Source organism: Mizuhopecten yessoensis, unplaced genomic scaffold (assembly GCF_002113885.1).
Source record: "Mizuhopecten yessoensis strain PY_sf001 unplaced genomic scaffold, ASM211388v2 scaffold2429, whole genome shotgun sequence".
Classification (NCBI taxonomy): domain Eukaryota; kingdom Metazoa; phylum Mollusca; class Bivalvia; order Pectinida; family Pectinidae; genus Mizuhopecten; species Mizuhopecten yessoensis.
This window is the reverse complement of record NW_018404542.1, coordinates 432,117-452,658: the sequence shown is the minus strand read 5'-3', so window position 1 is coordinate 452,658 and position 20,542 is coordinate 432,117. Positions and strand designations below refer to the sequence as shown.

Below are 20,542 nucleotides of genomic sequence, written 5' to 3'. Positions count from 1 at the left end.
TCTATAATGTTATGACACAACTTTGCTACAGAATAAATAAGTGTAAACTAATTATATTTTCTCAACATATATATAGGATCTTACACAAGTTTCCATTTCATATGAGATTTATGAAACGATTCTTCAGAATTTTTCAATTTAGAGAGCCTTTGATAAAAAAATAATAAATGATTTATTTTCATAAATTTTATATGAAATGAAAACGAGTGTAAGATCCTTTTTATCACATAATCAAGATTTGTGGTATTTATTCGTATAAAACGACAATTTTTATTCAACCTTGAAATGTAAAAAGCCGCCATTTGGACTTGAGTGCATAAGTCTGTGACGTCATGTACTTGTCCTAGGCATGACGTCACAAGTGAAACAATTGAGACTTACAGCCAATCACAGGGCTGATAGGTCATATTACATGGGTTTATTCACTGGATAACACAGTACATTATGTGATAAAAACTTTATTTACAGTATCATTCATAAAATCCTGCATAATTAACAAATTTAAAAAATAATGATGTATTTCAATAAACTCCTGACCTAGTAGATTGCTGCTGGACTAGAGTCCTGGTCTTTGATTGGTCAGTTTTTGGGAGAAAAAACCCCAATAAGAACAAAATACTGCAGGCACATTACCATATCATAAAAAATCAACAAATTATTAGGAACTCACTCATGTTTCATCTGTAAATTTAATCGATAGATAAAACTGATAGTTCCTGTCAAAAAATCCTATTTTCAGGTACTACGGTAATACAGCATGTTTAAATTGTAGAGTCTGAAAACTGGTTGTATCACTCAGAGATGTTTAAAGACATAGTGGTATATACATAAAGGTTCCCCAATGAGTAATGGTGGGTTATCATGTTTATCTAACTCGAGTTAGTTAATTTTCAAATTGTATAAAGACACGAGGTTTACCGAGTGTCTTTTATAATTTTAAAATTAACTAATGAGAGTTAGTAATAATGTTGAACACTGAACATCATGGAGATCCTGTACATAACAGCTGATTGTGATGTTGAACACTGAACATCATGGAGATCCTGTACATAACAGCTGATTGTGATGTTGAACACTGAACATCATTGAGATCCTGTACATAACAGCTGATTGTGATGTTGAACACTGAACATCATTGAGATCCTGTACATAACAGCTGATTGTGATGTTGAACACTGAACGTCATTGAGATCCTGTATATCAATTTTGCTAAAAACTTCAAGTATCCCGTCTGGGGCCTCAAATGATAATCACCTTTTCACTACTTAAGCTACATTTGAATGCGTTCGCGTAAAAATGTAGTCCGTTCTTACATAGATGACAACATATTTCACAGTGTAGATTATATTTTATCTACAACATCAAATATCTAACAACATCAAAACTATACATATAACAAAACAGAACATTTATGATGCAGATTGTCTATTTCAAGCAGTTAAAGCGCGGATGAATACATCACAGTGTAAAAATTCTGCAAAATTAATCTTGTAAAGGTGCAAGACAGATCGGACGAGATAGAAAAATCTAGCATGGGGTATGACATGGGATATCTCTGTCTGAGGTGCGAGAAATATTCGCCCAGTCAAACTTTCACCCTTTGCCCATGATATCAATTTTCTAAATTGATTAAAACACCTAGAAACTAATCTAATAGCTGTATTATATGATATTTAATTTTAATGGTTTTTAATAGACCCCAAACTTCTAAGGTATGGAAGGATCGAAGAAGGTAACTAACCAGAGTCTGCTCTGGACACTACTCATTTATCAATGGAGATGGCACTAATAATCACTGTTTATCAAAACTCAAGTTAATTAGATTTAAATACAGAGCTATTGTTAGCTCTTCTATTTAAAATTTGAAAATGAATTAACAAGAGACACCTTAACATGATAAATAGCAATGGTCAGGACTTGAACTCCTCTCAACCACCATTTTAACCTGGTATGAAAATGTCAAATCCTCTTTACAAACAAGTCAAGCGTTGTAGTGGTCAATGTTATAAGTTTGTTTACCGATAAACAAAACTATTTTTACAGTTTTATACTTAAACTTTTATACAGAATACTTCAAATATTTGGTATTTCTAAATTTTCTGAGCAGTCTTGAGCATTAGCACATCGTCAAAGGACTATAACCCCCTATAGGACTATAACCGGCTATAGGACTATAACCCCCTATATGACTATTACCCCATATTGGACTATAACCTCATAAAGGACTATAACCCCCTATAGGACTATAACCCCCTATAGGACTATAACCCGCTTTAGGACTATAACCCACTATAGGACTATTACCCCATATAGGACTATAACCCCCTATATGACTATTACCCCATATAGGACCATAACCTCCTAAATAGGACTATAACCTCGCTTGGCCATTTATGGAATATTATGGAACATTCTATAAATGGTCATATGAGATGCAACCACTAGTATATCAGTGTTGGGAATTGAGAATGATGTCGAAATCTCGGAAAGTCTCACTGTAGGCATGGTCTAGAAGAGAGTCAACTGTTCGTACATTTTTATTAATATGCTCTACTCCAATGACACATGTGCACTGAAAGGGGGATCTAATTTTAGAGGTATACGTCTAATACAGATTGAATGCTTGGTGTTTTTTTTTGATCGGTTAAAAATGGCGTAACATACTTATCATTATATCTTCCGCATGATATTGATCATAATGATTATTTTATATATAGCTGCCCTAGAAATAACGGCTTCATGTATTTACGCTTTTCCTGATCATTGAATGTGTACAGTTTATAGTGTAATGCAAACTGATGTACTGAAATTATACACAATGTACACAGAGGCTTTTAAGCTGTTGAAATTTAGGCGTTACTAGACGTTCAACAATCTGAGCACAGCTAAATAATAAAATGCGCTGGTCTATTTTTGCATTATAAATTTCTTAAATCCATTGTATTCTTATGTTTTAAGCAGTTTTATAGGTGAAAAACTGACTTGTAATCATGTACATGAAAACTACCGTTTATCTTTTGATACATCCGTCAAAAGATGGTACGTTTTATGTTTTCACATGAACCAGCGGTGTTTGCTCAATATCTTGAGTAATAATTAATTGTCATATTAACTTTAACTGGTTACAAAGTGACAAACTACCAGAAAAGCAAGGAAGATATTAATTACCACCATTTTTTAACTGTTCAAAATCTCATATTGTGCCCCCTCCCATTTTGTGGCGGGGCAGAAAAACACCCAACTTCATTATACAGTCCGTTTAAGTGTAAGACATACAAGGTCATCTAAATCACAAATAGTGATAAATACAGATTCATCTGGATTGGTATGTCGACTGTTCCCCGACTCATGTTCACTGCGGAACCTTCAATTTGAAGGTTTTGGTCAAGGTTGAAACAAAGCAAGGCATCTGTTTACCGCCCTCTTGGGCCTGGAACTTTAATGCGACTTCGCGATTGACACAATTAAGCAGTGTGTAAATATCCACTTGGCCTTGACCATTGAGCAGGGTTTGCAGTTCATCACAGAACTTTCCAATAAAAGGTGTCCCACTCGCTGTGTTCCTCCATGCCTTTTTACCTGAAACAATATAATTATTATTACACACTTGAGAGTGTATTGAACATTTATGTTGTACACTGGTTAACTACACCAAAATCTGTTGTATCAATTTATTGTTAATCACAAGTGAAAATACAAGAGGCCCAGAGGGCCTGTATCGCTCACCTGGATATCAAAGCAATCATGGCAAAATATTCTCCTAATCAGATTCAAGGGAATGGGCAAGAAAGACCCTAAGGCCAAACCTTGTAGCATATCTGTTAGATTTTTCATACCCAGAAAGTTTATGTATGGTTATGGGGTGGGGATCTCAATTGTTTCCAAGCTTTGACTAAGAAACTAGGTTCCTAGGGTCAATTCTTATATCCTGAAAGTATTTGTCTCTTTATGCTTAACAATTATATATATAGTTTTGGCGTGGGGATCTTAACCGTTTCCAAGTTTTGACCCAGGGGTTAAGTCTCCAAGGTTCGATCAAGACCCCGGAGCCATCCTGGAAGCATATGTGCATTCTTCACTTTATACTCAGCAATTGTATATATGGCTGTAGGGTGGGGATCTCAACCATTTCGAAGTACATGTAATAAACTGTTTTTGGCCCCAACCTTTACCTTAGCCCAGGGGGTCAGCACTGCTATTTGTACAATTTTGAATCCCCACCTCCCATGAATGCTTCCAACCAAATATGATTGATATCCAGTGCATAGTTCTACAGAAGAAGTCATTTAAAGCAATAAAGCCAAATTGCCATCTTTTGGCCCCGCCCCTCAACCCCCTACGGGGTCAGTCCCACTATTTGTACAATTTTGAATCCGCGCTACCTAGGGATGCTTCCAGTCAAATATGGTTGATATCCATCTCTTGGTTCAAGATCTAGAGAATAAGTCGCTTAAAGCAATGTAGCAAAATAACCCTTTTTGGCCCCGTCCCACACACCCCTGGGGGTCAGCCCCACCATTTGTACAATTCTGAATCTCTGCCCCCAATGAATGCTTTCGACCAAATATAATTTATATTCAGTGCATAGTTCTACAGAAGAAGTCATTTAAAGCAATAAAGCCAAATTGCCATCTTTTGGCCCGCCCCTCAACCCCCTGGGGGGTCAGCCCCACCATTTTGTACAATTTTGAATCCGCATTACCTAGGGATGCTTCCAGTCAAATATGGTTGATATCCATCTCTTGGTTCAAGATCTAGAGAATAAGTCGCTTAAAGCAATGTAGCAAAATAACCCTTTTTGGCCCCGCCCCTCAGCCCCTTAGGGGTCAGCCCCACCATTTGTACAATTCTGAATCTCTGCCTCCCATGAATGCTTCCGACCAAATATGATTTATATCCAGTGCAAAGTTCTACAGAAGATTTAAGTTGTTTATAGCAATATAGCTAAATTGCCCCCTTTTTGCCTCACCCGTCAGCCCCACCAATTGTACAATTTTGAATCCCCACTACCTTGGGATGCTTCCAGTCAAATATGGTTGTTATCCATCTTTTCGTTCCACAGAAGACGTCGCTTAAAGCAATATAGCCAAATTGACCCCTTTTGGCCCCACCCTTCAGCCCCCTGGGGAGTCAGCCCAACCATTTGTAAAATTTTGAATCCCTACTACCTAGGTATGCTTCCAGTCAAATATGGTTGTTATCCATCTCTTAGTTCCTACAAAAGACGTCGCTTAAAGCAATATAGCCAAATTGACCCCTTTTGGCCCCACCCTTCAGCCCCCTGGGGAGTCAGCCCAACCATTTGTAAAATTCTGAATCCCCATTACCTAGGTATGCTTCCGGTCAAATATGGTTGTTATCCATCTCTTAGTTCCACAGATAGTCGCTTAAAGTAATAAAACTACATAACCCTTTTTGGCTCCGTCCCTCAGCATAAGCTCACTTTGGTCCTTTGCACCAGGTGAGCTAACAATACTGTTTCCCAGAAAATTTTCACCATGGTTTTACTTTCACCTTTTCTGCCAATCATAATGAGGGTGAATTTATCACTACAGCGAAGATAAGTAGACAGCGTAATATAAATAGTCATTTAATGCATGGGACGAAATTAACAAAGGGCGAATTTGATTTTTTGAGTGAAGGGCGAAAGTTTGCCGGTACACAGTAATGTCATAGGCAAACACATTGATTCCTCGCAGTACATGTCTTCAGATGAGTACACCGTAACAATGAAATGTCTACAAAACATGAATCATCTCTGCACTCTGTCTAACGTGAAAAACCATTAAAATGCACTCTCAAAGTATTGATGTTATGTCTAAAGAAAGAGTTTATTAGAGTACACTCCGTTTTTTGTGTTATATCTCCATAACATAAAAAATATATTTAAGTTAATCCTTATAATTTAATCTACTATACACAATCCCTGTGGAAATCCACTTTTATTGATGGACTCTTTTCTCTTAGAAGTTGTTATGCCGCTATATCAGCCAATCAAAAGCGACGCTACAAACGGCGACGTCAGTTTTTACGTTATTGGCCGATAGCATGATTTTTTAAGCCAATTTAAATGCTTTAAGCAAGATTAAATTATAAATAAATGAAACACTGACAAAACAGCATGGGCCCCGCTGTGTGTCTGACTGTATATTACCCATAAAAATATATTCACTGAGCAGAAGCCGTAGTGATATCATCATGGGTTTTGAAACATTGGTCATAAAGTTTTACATATGTTCGTTATCCACCAGTCACCATCAAGTATGAAGAAAATCAGACCTGGGAAGGACAGAAGTTTCTTGGGTAGTGAAAATACTGACAGACACAAAAATAGGGTCAAGGGGCCTAAAGATGCTCTCCTGTTCTAAATTGCCTTTCATTTTCCTAGCACTTTATTACAGCAAGTTTTTGGCTTTTTGTCATGACAATATATGACTCTATTGGCTTTTATAGTTGTTCAGTTTTAGTGCTCTGTGGCAGGAAGCTACATGCTGTAGATCATGACTTATATGGGTCTTCTTCAGAAGTCATTTGAGACTGTAATAGATCTAATGCCCATGATCCTGAATACAGGTCAAGGAAATTTCATTTCACAAACTGTAGAATTCAACACCAGCAAGCTACTGGCTTCTTATCACGACTCTAGGCTTTTAGGTTTTTCAAAAGAAATTGTTTGAGTGTTAATATATGATCCAAGTGACCTTAGATATAGGTCCAGGTTATTTCTTTTCCAAGTTTGTATCATTCCATATCAGCATTGTCTTAGCCACATATAACACAGTCCTTTTGGTTCTTCAGAAGAAGCTGTTAGAGCACTTTTAGTGATTTGACCCCATGGACCTTGCAATTAAGTTAAGGTAATTTCTTTTCCCATAATTTATAGCACTCTTAGACAGCAGGCTACTGGCCATACATCATGACTCTAGGCCTGTTTGTTTTCAGAAAAAGATGTTTGATTGATTTAACAAATTTGACTCTTGTGAACTTGAATATGGGTCAAGGTCATATATTTTCTATTTTAAAGTTTGTAGCACTCACTGCCAGCAAGTCTCTGGCTATATATCATAAATCTAGGTCTCTTTATTTTTCAGAAAAAGATAGAGATTTAGTGTATTAATGTTGTTTTTGATCCGACATTGAATAAAGTTTACGTTCATTTCTGTTTTAAAGGTTGAACCACTCCATGTTAGCAAGCTACGGGCCACATTTATCATGGATCCATACATTTTGGTCCTTCAGAAGAAGTTGTTTGTTAACACATTTGGCAGCTTTGACCTTTAATATGGTCAAGGTCATTTCTTTTCCAAAACTTTGTACTATTCCAAAACAACAAGATGCTGGGCACTTATCGTTTTGGATCCTCAGATGGGCTATCAAAGCTTTTCAAAACATTCTCGGGCGACATAATAAACATAGCAATAACGGAGATACTGTCATCTTTGGTGGAACTATGAGAGGATATGAAAGAATAAGTTTCATATTGTGAATTATACAAAAAATAGATAAAAATGATGTTTTTTGTCTGTTTCAATCATCCCAAAGATCTTGATAACTAGATTTTCCCAAGATATGACACCTATTTGGGCACTCGGATCTCTTCGAGTGTCCCATCTAAAACACTGTGGGCGGATTGGTCGAGTGGTTAACAATCCGGCCTTCCAGACAGGCGGCCGGGGTTCGATCCCCGAAGTCGCCGTACGCATGGAATATTAGAGAAAATGTTTTTCTCCTGCCCACACAACTCCAACAACCCAGGTGGAGTATAAAATGGTCTGGGATGGGTGTTGCGGTATCTGTGATGTAGCATTCAAGTGAGGTGGCACTATAAAAAGATGCCGTTGGAAGAACGATCCCATTACAAAACAGAACACAATACATCTCCAGCACACACTCAGGCATACACACATAGGGAGATATTAGCCAGGTGGCATAGGACTAGTAGTTAGCGCCTGATAAGGCAGCTCCTGCGAATTCCTCAATATTGTATTGATTAATATATATGCTAATTGTATTGACTGTATAAAATTGTATATCTATGTACTGTAAAGCGCTTTGGAGTGGCTTATGTTAGCTAGATAGGGCGCTATATCAAATGCTGTATATTTATTTTATTTATTTTATTTTTGTTTGTGAAATTTTAGTCCTAATCTGTATAAATTTTATTTTCTAATTTTGTGCAAAAATTTAAGCGTGTGTAAATAACCTGCTATACAGTAATTACTTGCTACTCTAGCTAGAGGAAGTTACCTTCTACAGTTGCATGGATAAAAAGGAAATCCATGTTGGCTGGTATGGTGAGGATGTCGACAGAGGTAGGCTCGACAGGCTCCTCGGGTATTTCCATATCCACTGGCTCATTGGGAAGAGCGTCAGCCACCACCCGGTCCTCATTCAGTACACGTATCACTACAGGTTTGCCCTCCTCATCTCCCCTACAGGCCTACAGTATACACAAGTTGAAATGTAATTATAGTACACCATAATGAGCTTTAGATAAAGGTGTTTCAGTTTATTACATATTTGAGCCCATGGACCAAAGAGTCATTTATTCAGACATATTTGACAACCCTTCACACCAGCAAGATAAGCTTTGATGCTCTGGACCTCATGGATCCTCAGAAGTTGTTTCAAGATTTTAACATACTCAATCCATAAGGGGGCTGGAAAGAGGGTCAAGAATATTTGTTGAGGATCCCCCCACCGCTGCCAAAAAGTGCAAATAAGTGTCAGAAATTGTTTTTTCTGGCAGGAATAAAGCTTTGATAAATCATTTCTGAAAAGAAACAAGAGGCCCAGAGGGCCTGTATAGCTCACCTGAATATTTAAGCAGTCATAGCAAAATATTCTCATTAAATATTATCCTGTACTACAAATATATCACACATAAACTTTGTTGGCTCCATCCCAGGAAGCTACCAGCCAAATATTATAAATCTATACTCTAAGATTATTCAGAAAAAGTCTTTTAATTGTGGTGTCTGACATATTTGACCCCTTGTAAGTAGGTCAAGGTCATTTTCCTTTTTGAACTTTGTCAGGCTCATTCCCAGGAAGCAACCAGCCAAATATGCAGATTCTATATCTTTAAGTTCTTCAGGAGAAGTTGTTTAAAGTGTTTGATACATTTGACCCCTGATATCTTGAAAGTAGGCCAAGGTCGTTTTCATTCTCAAACATTGTCTGGCTTTATCCCAGGAAGCAACCAGCTAAATATGAAGATTGTATCTATACCTTTCAGTTCTGCAGAAGAAGTTGTTAAAAGCGTTTCACATATTTGATCCCTGATACCATGAAAGTAGGTCAAGGTAATTTTCATTCTCAAACTTTGTCGACTCTATCCCAGGAAGCAACCAGTCAAATATAAAGATTCTATACCTTTCAGTTCGTTTGAAGTGTTGAACACATTTGACCTCTGACACCTTGAAAGTAGGTCAAGGTCATTTTCATTCTTAAACTTTGTCTGGTTCTTTCCCAGGAAGCCACCAGCCAAATATGAAGATTCTATCCTTCTTAGTTCTTCAGAAAAAGACCTTTGAAGCGTTTGACATATTTGACTGCTGAAACCTTGAAAGTAGGACAAGGTCATTTTGATTATCAAACTTAGTCTGGCTCTATCCAAGGAAGCCACCAGCCAAATACTGTATGAATTCGAAGATTCTATATCTTTCAGTTTTTCAGAAGAAGTTGTTTAAGCGTTTCACATATTTGACTCCTGTGACCTTGAAAGTAGAAAGTAGAAAATCACTCCTGTGCAAGGCTTTATTGACGACAGCTGTTCATTATTTTGCATCTCTCACTTTTTGGACTGCTTGGCCACAGATTACTTTAATTGTAAGTCGAACGTAGTTTTAAGGATTTACATATGTACTGTGTTAATATTGTAATGCAGATCGGTTTAAATTCTATATATTTTGTGAATTAATTGAATTTTTCAATTAATTGGAATTTGAATTTTGCACCATTTTTTTTACTCTTTTATAAGTTTAGGAACAATGAATTTGATCGTTTGATTATTTGTAATTGTTGAATTTCCTTACATGTAGTGTCACCACAGTGTGTACACCAGTACGGGTTGTTTCCCTTGGATTAAGACCCTCTTCCCTATGAAGAGGTGGGTTGTGTTTGTGAACCTTTTTATATTTGAAACTGGTTGTGAAGTATACTTATGATTCTTATATTGTGATAAGTAACAGTTGCTGGTAATATGCTAGTATACATACATTTTTCTTTACAAAACTGAATCCTCTTCATCATTGGTGACACAGGTAAATATTTCCTTCCAATTCAGATGATATTACTCTAAGGGTTATGGTGAAAGAGTCATTTAAAAGAAAAAGTTTACAAAGATGACAAAAGGCAGATGATGGACACCACACTTGACAATATTAATGAATGCCAACAAAACAATGGTATAAGATCCTTTACCTTTTGGGTCAGGTAAGCTCTGACCGTTTCATAGAGAAAGGCTGTTGATCACAGTCTTTCACTGACTGCGAGGACTAGGAAGATATAATCTTTACATTTCATGATTTGGTATAAAATGTGGGATATTTCTATATTCAGATCCGAGTTTTGATCAAAGTGACTGCTGAAAACCTACCTGTACAATAAAGACCTTTGGTTTATTCAGTAGGGTTTGACAGTTTTCAGCATCAAAAATGTCTGTCAAGTCAGTCAGTTTCATCTGGCTATCTGTTGCCCATAAGCCATCTTTGTTGCCATGTGTCAAAATGGCACAGAAAAAGGCAGAATGATCTTTGTGGTCCAGGCTTGCAACTAGAAATAAAAATGTTTTTAATAGATTTCAACTGATTTTATCTTCAAAGTATTACCTAAAACAGTGGACAATCAAAAGAGGCAGTAACAGTGCTACCAGGTATCCCATCTGTAACTCAGTGTCAACTTTGTATTTCTCTTACCCTGGACAGGTGTATCCACACTTTACACGTGCGATATATCCCAATCTCACCCCAGGGTTGAGACGGGGGGATTCCCCTATTCATAACAATGACATGATGTAAAGTCAACAATCATTCAACGTCACGTCAACCCTGAATTTAGCCTGTAATGTTAACATACATTATGCAAATGATACACAATGGGTGAACAGGGTAAGAGAAAAAGAACCATTGACCACCACGAGGGTGAGATAGGGGAATATCAACCCTCGGGGACGATTCTTAAGTTGCCAAACACTCGGCAAAGCCTCCTGTCTACTCACTTAAGAATCTTCTCCCTTGGGTTGTGATTTCCCTTTCCCACCGAAAAAGGAGATGAGCGATTCTATAAATCTCATCTATTAATCTACTTCACGGAGATGAAATATTGCACGATGTTGCTAGTTAAAATGATTGCACTCAAAAGGGTACCAGTACTTCTGTTTTGGGTGATGAGATTTATATCAAAGTAAAATAGTAAACTGAATTGTTGTTTTATCTTCATGATTCGGCAGTAAAAGGGGAAACAGTTTTGATTTTTTATTCATTGTATTTACATTCTCAGGGTATTTATTTTGCGCTATCTTTGGTGACCGTGAATATAGTGAAATTGAATACCTCACAAAAATTAGCAACTATGCAGTAATTACATTTTATTGTGGGCATGATATAACTTAAACACACAAAGCGCTGAAAGCAATCTACATAGTCCCATTATTTCCTAACAAGCTATGGCATAAAAATGTACAAAAGGGCATGGGGTGGGGTACAAGAGGTGATTTCAGAGCTTGACAATGCACCATCCTCATAGACACTTGTATACAACCCTAGTAATGGTGGCTGGTAAATAAGAGAAATGGCCTAAAAATGTCATTTACAGTAAATAAAGGGCCATAACTCTGTATCTAATTAGGGCACTACTTTTTTATATCTGATTTTGTACCCAACATTCTGCATTCCCAAAAAGTACTCGCATGCCAAATTTGGCAATTGTATGCCCCAGACAAAGTAATCTAAGGTAGCTAGGACATGATAGTGCATAAAAGTTTCTGATTTTGAAAGTTAAGAAATGGACACATCACTTTTAAAATCATCCAACTTACTTCTTCTCAACTCTGCCATCAGCTCCTCTTTGGACATGTCAACTAAATGTACGGTATGGTAACCAAACTCGTCAAACCTATTTATCAAATTGGATGCATCCCTATCAGTTCCGCTTCGGTCATGCAATCCCCGTCCATTAAATGCCCTGTTGTTGATTACCACAGCGTAACCAGGTTGGTCACAGGTCTTGTATTCCAAAGCTTCCAGATCACTTCTGTTCACAGCAGGTTCCTCTGGATCTACATCTGGATTTCTAAGATTAAATCAAAATCCATTTAGCAATATGATAAAATTCTGTAGGTGTTTATGATTATATAAATAAATGAGAAGTGCAGCAGTTAAGTGCACAAATGGCACCTACCTTATACCATATCTGGTCCTGGTTGTGGTAAGGGTTGACCTTCCCTGACCTAAGTTTGACTTACCTGTTATATACCATATCTGGTCCTGGTTGTGGTAAGTGTTGACCTTCCCTGACTTAAGTTTGACTTACCTGTTATACCAATTCTGGTCCTGGTTGTGGTAAGGGTTGACCTTCCCTGACTTGAGTTTGACTCACCTGTTATGTATCATTTCTGGTCCTGGTTGTGGTAAGGGTTGACCTTCCCTGGCTTAAGTTTGACTTACCTGTTATATACCATTTCTGGTCGTGGATGTGGAAAGGGTTAACCTGCCCTGACTAAAGTTTGACTTACCTGTTATATAATTTCTGGTCCTGGTTGTGGTAAGGGTTGACCTTCCCTGACTTAAGTTTGACTTACCTGTTATATACCATTTCTGGTCGTGGATGTGGAAAGGGTTAACCTGCCCTGACTAAAGTTTGACTTACCTGTTATACACCATTTCTGGTCGTGGTTGTGGTAAGGGTGGACCTTCCCTGACTTGAGTTTGACTTACCTGTTATATCATTTCTGGTCCTGGTCGTGGTAAGGGTTGACCTTCCCTGACTTGAGTTTGACTTACCTGTTATATACCATTTCTGGTCCTGGTTGTGGCAAGGGGGGACCTTCCCTGACTTGAGTTTGACTTACCTGTTATATCATTTCTGGTCCTGGTTGTGGTAAGGGTGGACCTCCCCTGGCTTGAGTTTGACTTACCTGTTATATACCATTTCTGGTCCTGGTTGTGGCAAGGGGGGACCTTCCCTGACTTGAGTTTGACTTACCTGTGATGCAGAAGATCTGGTCCTGGTTGTGGTAAGGGTGGACCTTTCCTGACTTAAGTTTGACTTACCTGTTATATAACTTCTGGTCGTGGTTGTGGTAAGGGTTGACCTTCCCTGACTTAAGTTTGACTTCCCTGTTATATAACTTCTGGTCGTGGTTGTGGTAAGGGTTGACCTCACCTGACTTAAGTTTGACTTACCTGTTATATATCATTTCTGGTCCTGGTTGTGGTAAGGGTTGACTTTCCCTGACTTAAGTTTGACTTACCTGTTATACCAATTCTGGTCCTGGTTGTGGTAAGGGTTGACCTCACCTGACTTAAGTTTGACTTACCTGTTACATCATTTCTGGTCCTGGTTGTGGTAACGGTGGACCTTCCCTGACTTGAGTTTGACTTACCTGTTATATACCATTTCTGGTCCTGGTTGTGGCAAGGGGGGACCTTCCCTGACTTGAGTTTGACTTACCTGTTATGTAACATATCTGGTCGTGGTTGTGGTAAGGGTTGACCTTCCCTGGCTTAAGTTTGACTTACCTGTTATATCATTTCTGGTCCTGGTCGTGGTAAGGGTTGACCTTCCCTGACTTGAGTTTGACTTACCTGTGATGCAGAAGATCTGGTCCTGGTTGTGGTAAGGGTGGACCTTTCCTGACTTAAGTTTGACTTACCTGTTATATACCATTTCTGGTCGGGGATGTGGAAAGGGTTAACCTGCCCTGACTAAAGTTTGACTTACCTGTTATATAATTTCTGGTCCTGGTTGTGGTAAGGGTTGACTTTCCCTGACTTAAGTTTGACTTACCTGTTATATCATTTCTGGACCTGGTTGTGGTAAGGGTGGACCTTCCCTGACTTAAGTTTGACTTACCTGTTATATAACTTCTGGTCGTGGTTGTGGTAAGGGTTGACCTTCCCTGGCTTAAGTTTGACTTACCTGTTATATCATTTCTGGACCTGGTTGTGGTAAGGGTGGACCTTCCCTGACTTGAGTTTGACTTCCCTGTTATGTAACATATCTGGTCGTGGTTGTGGTAAGGGTTGACCTTCCCTGGCTTAAGTTTGACTTACCTGTTATATCATTTCTGGACCTGGTTGTGGTAAGGGTGGACCTTCCCTGACTTAAGTTTGACTTACCTGTTATATACCATTTCTGGTCCTGGTTGTGGTAAGGGGTGACCTTCCCTGACTTGAGTTTGACTTACCTGTTATATACCATTTCTGGTCCTGGTTGTGGTAAGGGTAGACCTTCATTTGGCTGTAATGGAACAGTGTCTGCTGCATCTATGTAATAAAAAAAAATAACCTCTGATTACCAGAAACTTTAAGTTTGAAGTCCAAAATATTGAGGGGTTTTCTCACTTATGATTCAGTTATCATTTATGAAACGACCATATTTCTCTAGCAACCATACAGAAACAGCAATATATATAAGGGAATGCATTCTTCATTAACACTTGTGTCACATCAATGTATATGTATAAACGTTGGCATTAACATATAGGTGTCAACCTCTGAAACCTCCAATGACAGAAGTCACCCTCATTCAACATTTCCAAAGACAGGGAAAATGCATTTTTTCTTTCCATTTTTATGTATCAAAATAACTCAAAAAGCATTCATTTGATTCAGACACACCTGTTATGATCATTACACACACCCTGTAGTAACTAGGAGATAATTTAACCACAGAATGTAGATTTTCAGTGTATGTGAATTTGGTCTTGAAAGAAGGAGTTTTGAGGGAGATTGGTAAATTTTGGTCAAAATGGGGGAGTCTCCCTCCCAATGAGGGAGGGTTGACAGCTTTGCATTGATGATAACTTAAACTAGAAAACATGATATTCCCACATTTTCTTGGAGAACATATACATAAAATAACAACAAGACGTCTCCGAGGGATTGTAGTGCCTACCTCTCTACCGTCTTCATTGGTTCTATGTAAGATTGATCTTCTCTCATCTTTTTTCTTATTTGTTGGATTGTTTCTTGTAAACAGTTAATGCACCTCATGGTAACTTTTGATAAAACTTCATGCTGCTGTGTTTGTTGTTTTGTGTATTTACAAGCACAGTATTTTGAACATTAGGAAATCCTACATTTGAAATTTAAGAAAGATTGGTCAAGTGCTTCTTAGGGAAAACGTGATATCAAACTGAAATTCCAATCAGCCCCAAAATGGGGTGCACAAATATGTACCACAGGAAACTTACATTTAAACTTTTAGAATAATTCCTCCAGTACTTTCTGAGAACTTGAACTCTCAACATTCAAAATAGCCATCTGTGTTCCAAGTTGGTTTCTGATGTCCCAAAATTCTTTAGACTCAATGACATGTATAGAACCATAGCAAACCTACATATGAAATTTGGGAAAGATCACTCCAGTACTTGAAAGAGTGACTCTCAAAATTCTGTCAGCAATCTTAGTTTTCCGATCAGTACTAAAATGCCATATTTCAAATGCGCAACTTTGCACCATTGGGAAGTGGGAACCTAAAAATGAAATTTGAAAAAGATTGACTGCATATGGGAGGATTGATTGTTTTGTCTGGAGGAGTTAGTTATTTGGTAACTGATTTTCTGGTGGAGATAGTTTTAGGTAACTGATTGTCTGGGGGAGATAGTTATAGGAAACTGATTGTCTGGGGGAGATAGTTATAGGTAAATGATTGTCTGGGGGAGATAGTTATAGGTAACTGATTATCTGGGGGAGATAGTTATAGGTAACTGATTGCCTGGGGGAGATAGTTATAGGTAACTGATTGTCTTGGGGAGATAGTTATAGGTAACTCATTGTCTGGTAACTGATTGTCTGGGGGAGTTAGGTTTTGGGTAACTCATTGTCTGGGGGGGATAGTTTTAGGTAACTGATTGTCTGGTGGAGATAGTTATAGGTAACTAATTGTCTGGGGGAGATAGGTATATGTAACTGATTGTCTGGGGGAGATAGTTTTAGGTAACTGATTGTCTGGTGTAGATAGTTATATGTAACTCATTGTCTGGTGGAGATAGTTATATGTAACTGATTGTCTGGGGGAGTTAGTTATTGGGTAACTGATTTTCTGGTGGAGATAGTTATAGGTAACTGATTGTCTGGGGGAGAAAGTTATAGGTAACTGATTGTCTGGGGGAGATAGTTTTAGGTAACTGATGGTCTGGTGGAGATAGTTATATGTAACTCATTGTCTGGTGGAGATAGTTATATGTAACTGATTGTCTGGGGGAGATAGTTATAGGAAACTGATTGTCTGGGGGAGATAGTTATAGGTAACTGATTATCTGGGGGAGATAGTTATAGGTAACTGATTGTCTGGGGGAGATAGGTATAGGTAAATGATTGTCTGGGGGAGTTAGTTATTGGGTAAGTGATTGTCTGGGGGAGTTAGGTTTTGGGTAACTCATTGTCTGGGGGGGATAGTTTTAGGTAACTGATTGTCTGGTGGAGATAGTTATAGGTAACTGATTATCTGGGGGAGATAGTTATAGGTAACTGATTGTCTGAGGGAGATAGTTATAGGTAACTGATTGTCTGGGGGAGTTAGTTATTGGGTAACTGATTGTCTGGGGGAGTTAGGTTTTGGGTAACTCATTGTCTGGGGGAGATAGTTTTAGGTAACTGATTGTCTGGTGGAGATAGTTATATGTAACTAATTGTCTGGGGAAGATAGTTATATGTAACTGATTATCTGGGGGAGATAGTTATAGGTAACTGATTGTCTGGGGGAGAGAGTTATAGGTAACTGATTGTCTGGTGGAGTTAGTTATTGGGTAACTGATTGTCTGGGGGAGTTAGGTTTTGGGTAACTCATTGTCTGGGGGAGATAGTTTTAGGTAACTGATTGTCTGGGGGAGTTAGTTATTGGGGAACTGATTGTCTGGTGGAGATAGTTATAGGTAAATAATTGTCTGGGGAAGATAGTTATATGTAACTGATTATCTGGGGGAGATAGTTATAGGTAACTGATTGTCTGGCGGAGATAGTTATAGGTAACTAATTGTCTGGGGAAGATAGTTATATGTAACTGATTATCTGGGGGAGATAGTTATAGGTAACTGATTGTCTTGGGGAGATAGTTATAGGTAACTGATTGTCTGGGGGAGTTAGTTATTCGGTAACTGATTGTCTGGTGGAGATAGTTATAGGTAACTAATTGTCTGGGGAAGATAGTTATATGTAACTGATTATCTGGGGGAGATAGTTATAGGTAACTGATTGTCTTGGGGAGATAGTTATAGGTAACTGATTGTCTGGGGGCGTTAGTTATTGGGTAACTGATTGTCTGGTGGAGTTAGTTATTGGGTAACTGATTGTCTGGGGGAGATAATTATAGGTAACTGATTGTCTGGTGGAGATAGTTATATGTAACTAATTGTCTGGGGAAGATAGTTATATGTAACTGATTATCTGGGGGAGATAGTTATAGGTAACTGATTGTCTGGCGGAGATAGTTATAGGTAACTAATTGTCTGGGGAAGATAGTTATATGTAACTGATTATCTGGGGGAGATAGTTATAGGTAACTGATTGTCTGGCGGAGATAGTTATAGGTAACTAATTGTCTGGGGAAGATAGTTATATGTAACTGATTATCTGGGGGAGATAGTTATAGGTAACTGATTGTCTTGGGGAGATAGTTATAGGTAACTGATTGTCTGGGGGCGTTAGTTATTGGGTAACTGATTGTCTGGTGGAGATAGTTGTAGGTAACTAATTGTCTGGGGAAGATAGTTATATGTAACTGATTATCTGGGGGAGATAGTTATAGGTAACTGATTGTCTGGTTGAGATAGTTATAGGTAACTGATTGTCTGGGGGATTTAGTTATTGGGTAACTGATTGTCTGGGGGAGATAATTATAGGTAACTGATTGTCTGGTGGAGATAGTTATAGGTAACTGATTTTCTGGGGGAGTTAGTTATTGGGTAACTGATTGTCTGGTGGGGATAGTTATAGGTAACTAATTGTCTGGGGAAGATAGTTATATGTAACTGATTATCTGGGGGAGATAGTTATAGGTAACTGATTGTCTGGTGGAGTTAGTTAAGGGGTAAGTGATTGTCTGGTGGAGTTAGTTATTGGGTAACTGATTGTCTTGGGGAGATAGTTATAGGTAACTGATTGTCTGGGGGCGTTAGTTATTGGGTAACTGATTGTCTGGTGGAGATAGTTGTAGGTAACTAATTGTCTGGGGAAGATAGTTATATGTAACTGATTATCTGGGGGAGATAGTTATAGGTAACTGATTGTCTTGGGGAGATAGTTATAGGTAACTGATTGTCTGGGGGCGTTAGTTATTGGGTAACTGATTGTCTGGTGGAGTTAGTTATTGGGTAACTGATTGTCTGGTGGAGATAATTATAGGTAACTGATTGTCTGGGGGAGTTAGTTATTGGGTAACTGATTGTCTGGGGGAGATAGTTATAGGTAACTGATTGTCTGGTGGAGAGAGTTATAGGTAACTGATTGTCTGGTGGAGTTAGTTATAGGTAACTGATTGTCTGAGGGAGTTAGTTATATGTAACTGATTGTCTGGGGGAGATAGTTATAGGTAACTGATTGTCTAGGGGAGATAGTTATATGTAACTGATTGTCTGGGGGAGATAGTTGTATGTAACTGATTGTCTGGGGGAGTTAGTTATATGTAACTGATTGTCTGGGGGAGATAGTTGTATGTAACTGATTGTCTGGGGGAGTTAGTTATATGTAACTGATTGTCTGGGGGAGATAGTTATTGGGTAACTGATTGTCTGTTTATAGGTAACTGATTGTCTGGGGGAGAGAGTTATAGGTAACTGATTGTCTGGGGGAGATAGTTATATGTAACTGATTGTCTGGTGGAGATAGTTATTGGGTAACTGATTGTCTGGGGGAGATAGTTATTGGGTAACTGATTGTCTGGGGGAGATAGTTATAGGTAACTGATTGTCTGATGGAGATAGTTATAGGTAACTGATTGTCTGGGGGAGATAGCTATTGGGTAACTGATTGTCTGGGGGAGATAGTTATAGGTAACTGATTGTCTGGGGGAGATAGTTATAGGTAACTGATTGTCTGGGGGAGATATACTGGGGTTGACTGATTGCCTAGGGAGATAGTCTGAAGGAGATTGGTTGTTTGGTAAGGATCGATTGACTAGGGGAGATTGTCTGTAGGAGATTACTTGTTTTTGTTTAACATACTTTTAACAGCTAATATTATTTAAGGATGTGCATCCATGTGTGTATGTAGGTGTACATGTGTGTATGTGTGCTTGAGACAAGGTATATTGGCATGCATAGCACTCTGCCCAGTCACATGCTACTGACAACAGGTGAGCCAGTTGTCATTAAAATGGTGAATACTAAGCAGGAAATAATAAATATCATTTTTAATTAAGGACTTTGGTTTGTCCCGCCAAAGAGGACAGAACTTTATATTGCCTTCCTCACCTGGGCCAACATTCAATATTTACAACGCCAAAAGTGTATTGCCAACCAAGGCACTAGGAAATGAAGGTAGTCAGAGGTAGAGAAATATAAAGATCCAAAATGTTGCAATGGGTTGCTTTTGTGCCCCTAAGCACAATATTCTGCAGGGGTTTCCCACATTAGCAGCCTTTTATGATCATACAGTTGGTAACAGCAGGTATACTTTCTTTTTTCTATCCCCTACCTGCAGGGGTGGGGGGATTGATTGTTGGGGGCAGATTGATTGTCCGGAGGAGATTGATTGTCTGGAGGAAATTAATTAACTAGGGGAGATGAGTCTGTGGGAAATTGATTATCTGTGGGAGATTTATTGTCTTGGGGAGATAGTTTTGGGGTTGACTGGTTGTATTGGGTGTCTAAAGCATATTGGTTGTCTGGATCATGAGACTGAATTTCGGAGGGAGATTTATGATTATTTAATATTTACTTTTTTAAGGGGGGATAGTCATGATGGAGATATTGATTGTCGGAGGATTTGGTTGTTTATTTGCTTAGTATTGAAATTGTGAACGAAATATTTTACTGTTTTGAAAATTTTAGATGTGAATCAATCTACACAGGCATGTAAAACAAACTATTCCCTTTCAAAAACGAGAAACCAATGTACTTTCGTTTTATGTGTAACTGTGCAAGATAAAAATTAATCATTAGCATATTGCATTGTAGAACGCAACGTATACTGCAATTATTAAACCACTCTTTAAAATCTTACCTTGATTGACTTGCATATTTGCTAAGGATATTGACCGTTTTAACTTAATGAAAAGTTTTTTTCGTTATTCCCTTCCCTATCAAAAAGTCCTCTGCACCTTGGAAGCGTTTGTCGATTACGTTACCCTTAAAGGTAATACGTGACACGGATGGGAT

At 38.3% G+C, this 20,542-nt stretch overlaps 1 protein-coding gene across 4 annotated transcripts; it reads right to left on the bottom strand.

Annotated features, from left to right (window-relative positions):
• Positions 1-442: 442 nt before the first annotated feature.
• On the bottom strand, positions 443-20,540 carry LOC110445960 (caspase-3-like). 4 transcript variants are annotated; one of them, XM_021490864.1, is made up of 6 exons: positions 20,388-20,540; positions 14,411-14,489; positions 12,041-12,294; positions 10,601-10,776; positions 8,248-8,440; positions 443-3,579 (listed from the first exon to the last, which is right to left on the bottom strand). In XM_021490864.1, exons 1-6 carry the CDS (start codon positions 20,401-20,403, stop codon positions 3,353-3,355), a joined length of 945 nt encoding a protein of 314 aa, XP_021346539.1. In that variant the 5' UTR covers positions 20,404-20,540; the 3' UTR covers positions 443-3,352. The 4 variants fall into 4 exon arrangements, with proteins under 4 accessions (XP_021346539.1, XP_021346542.1, XP_021346540.1 ...); XM_021490867.1 differs by lacking the exons at positions 14,411-14,489; positions 20,388-20,540 and adding an exon at positions 14,343-14,374; XM_021490865.1 differs by lacking the exons at positions 14,411-14,489; positions 20,388-20,540 and adding an exon at positions 13,005-13,047.
• Positions 20,541-20,542: the final 2 nt, after the last annotated feature.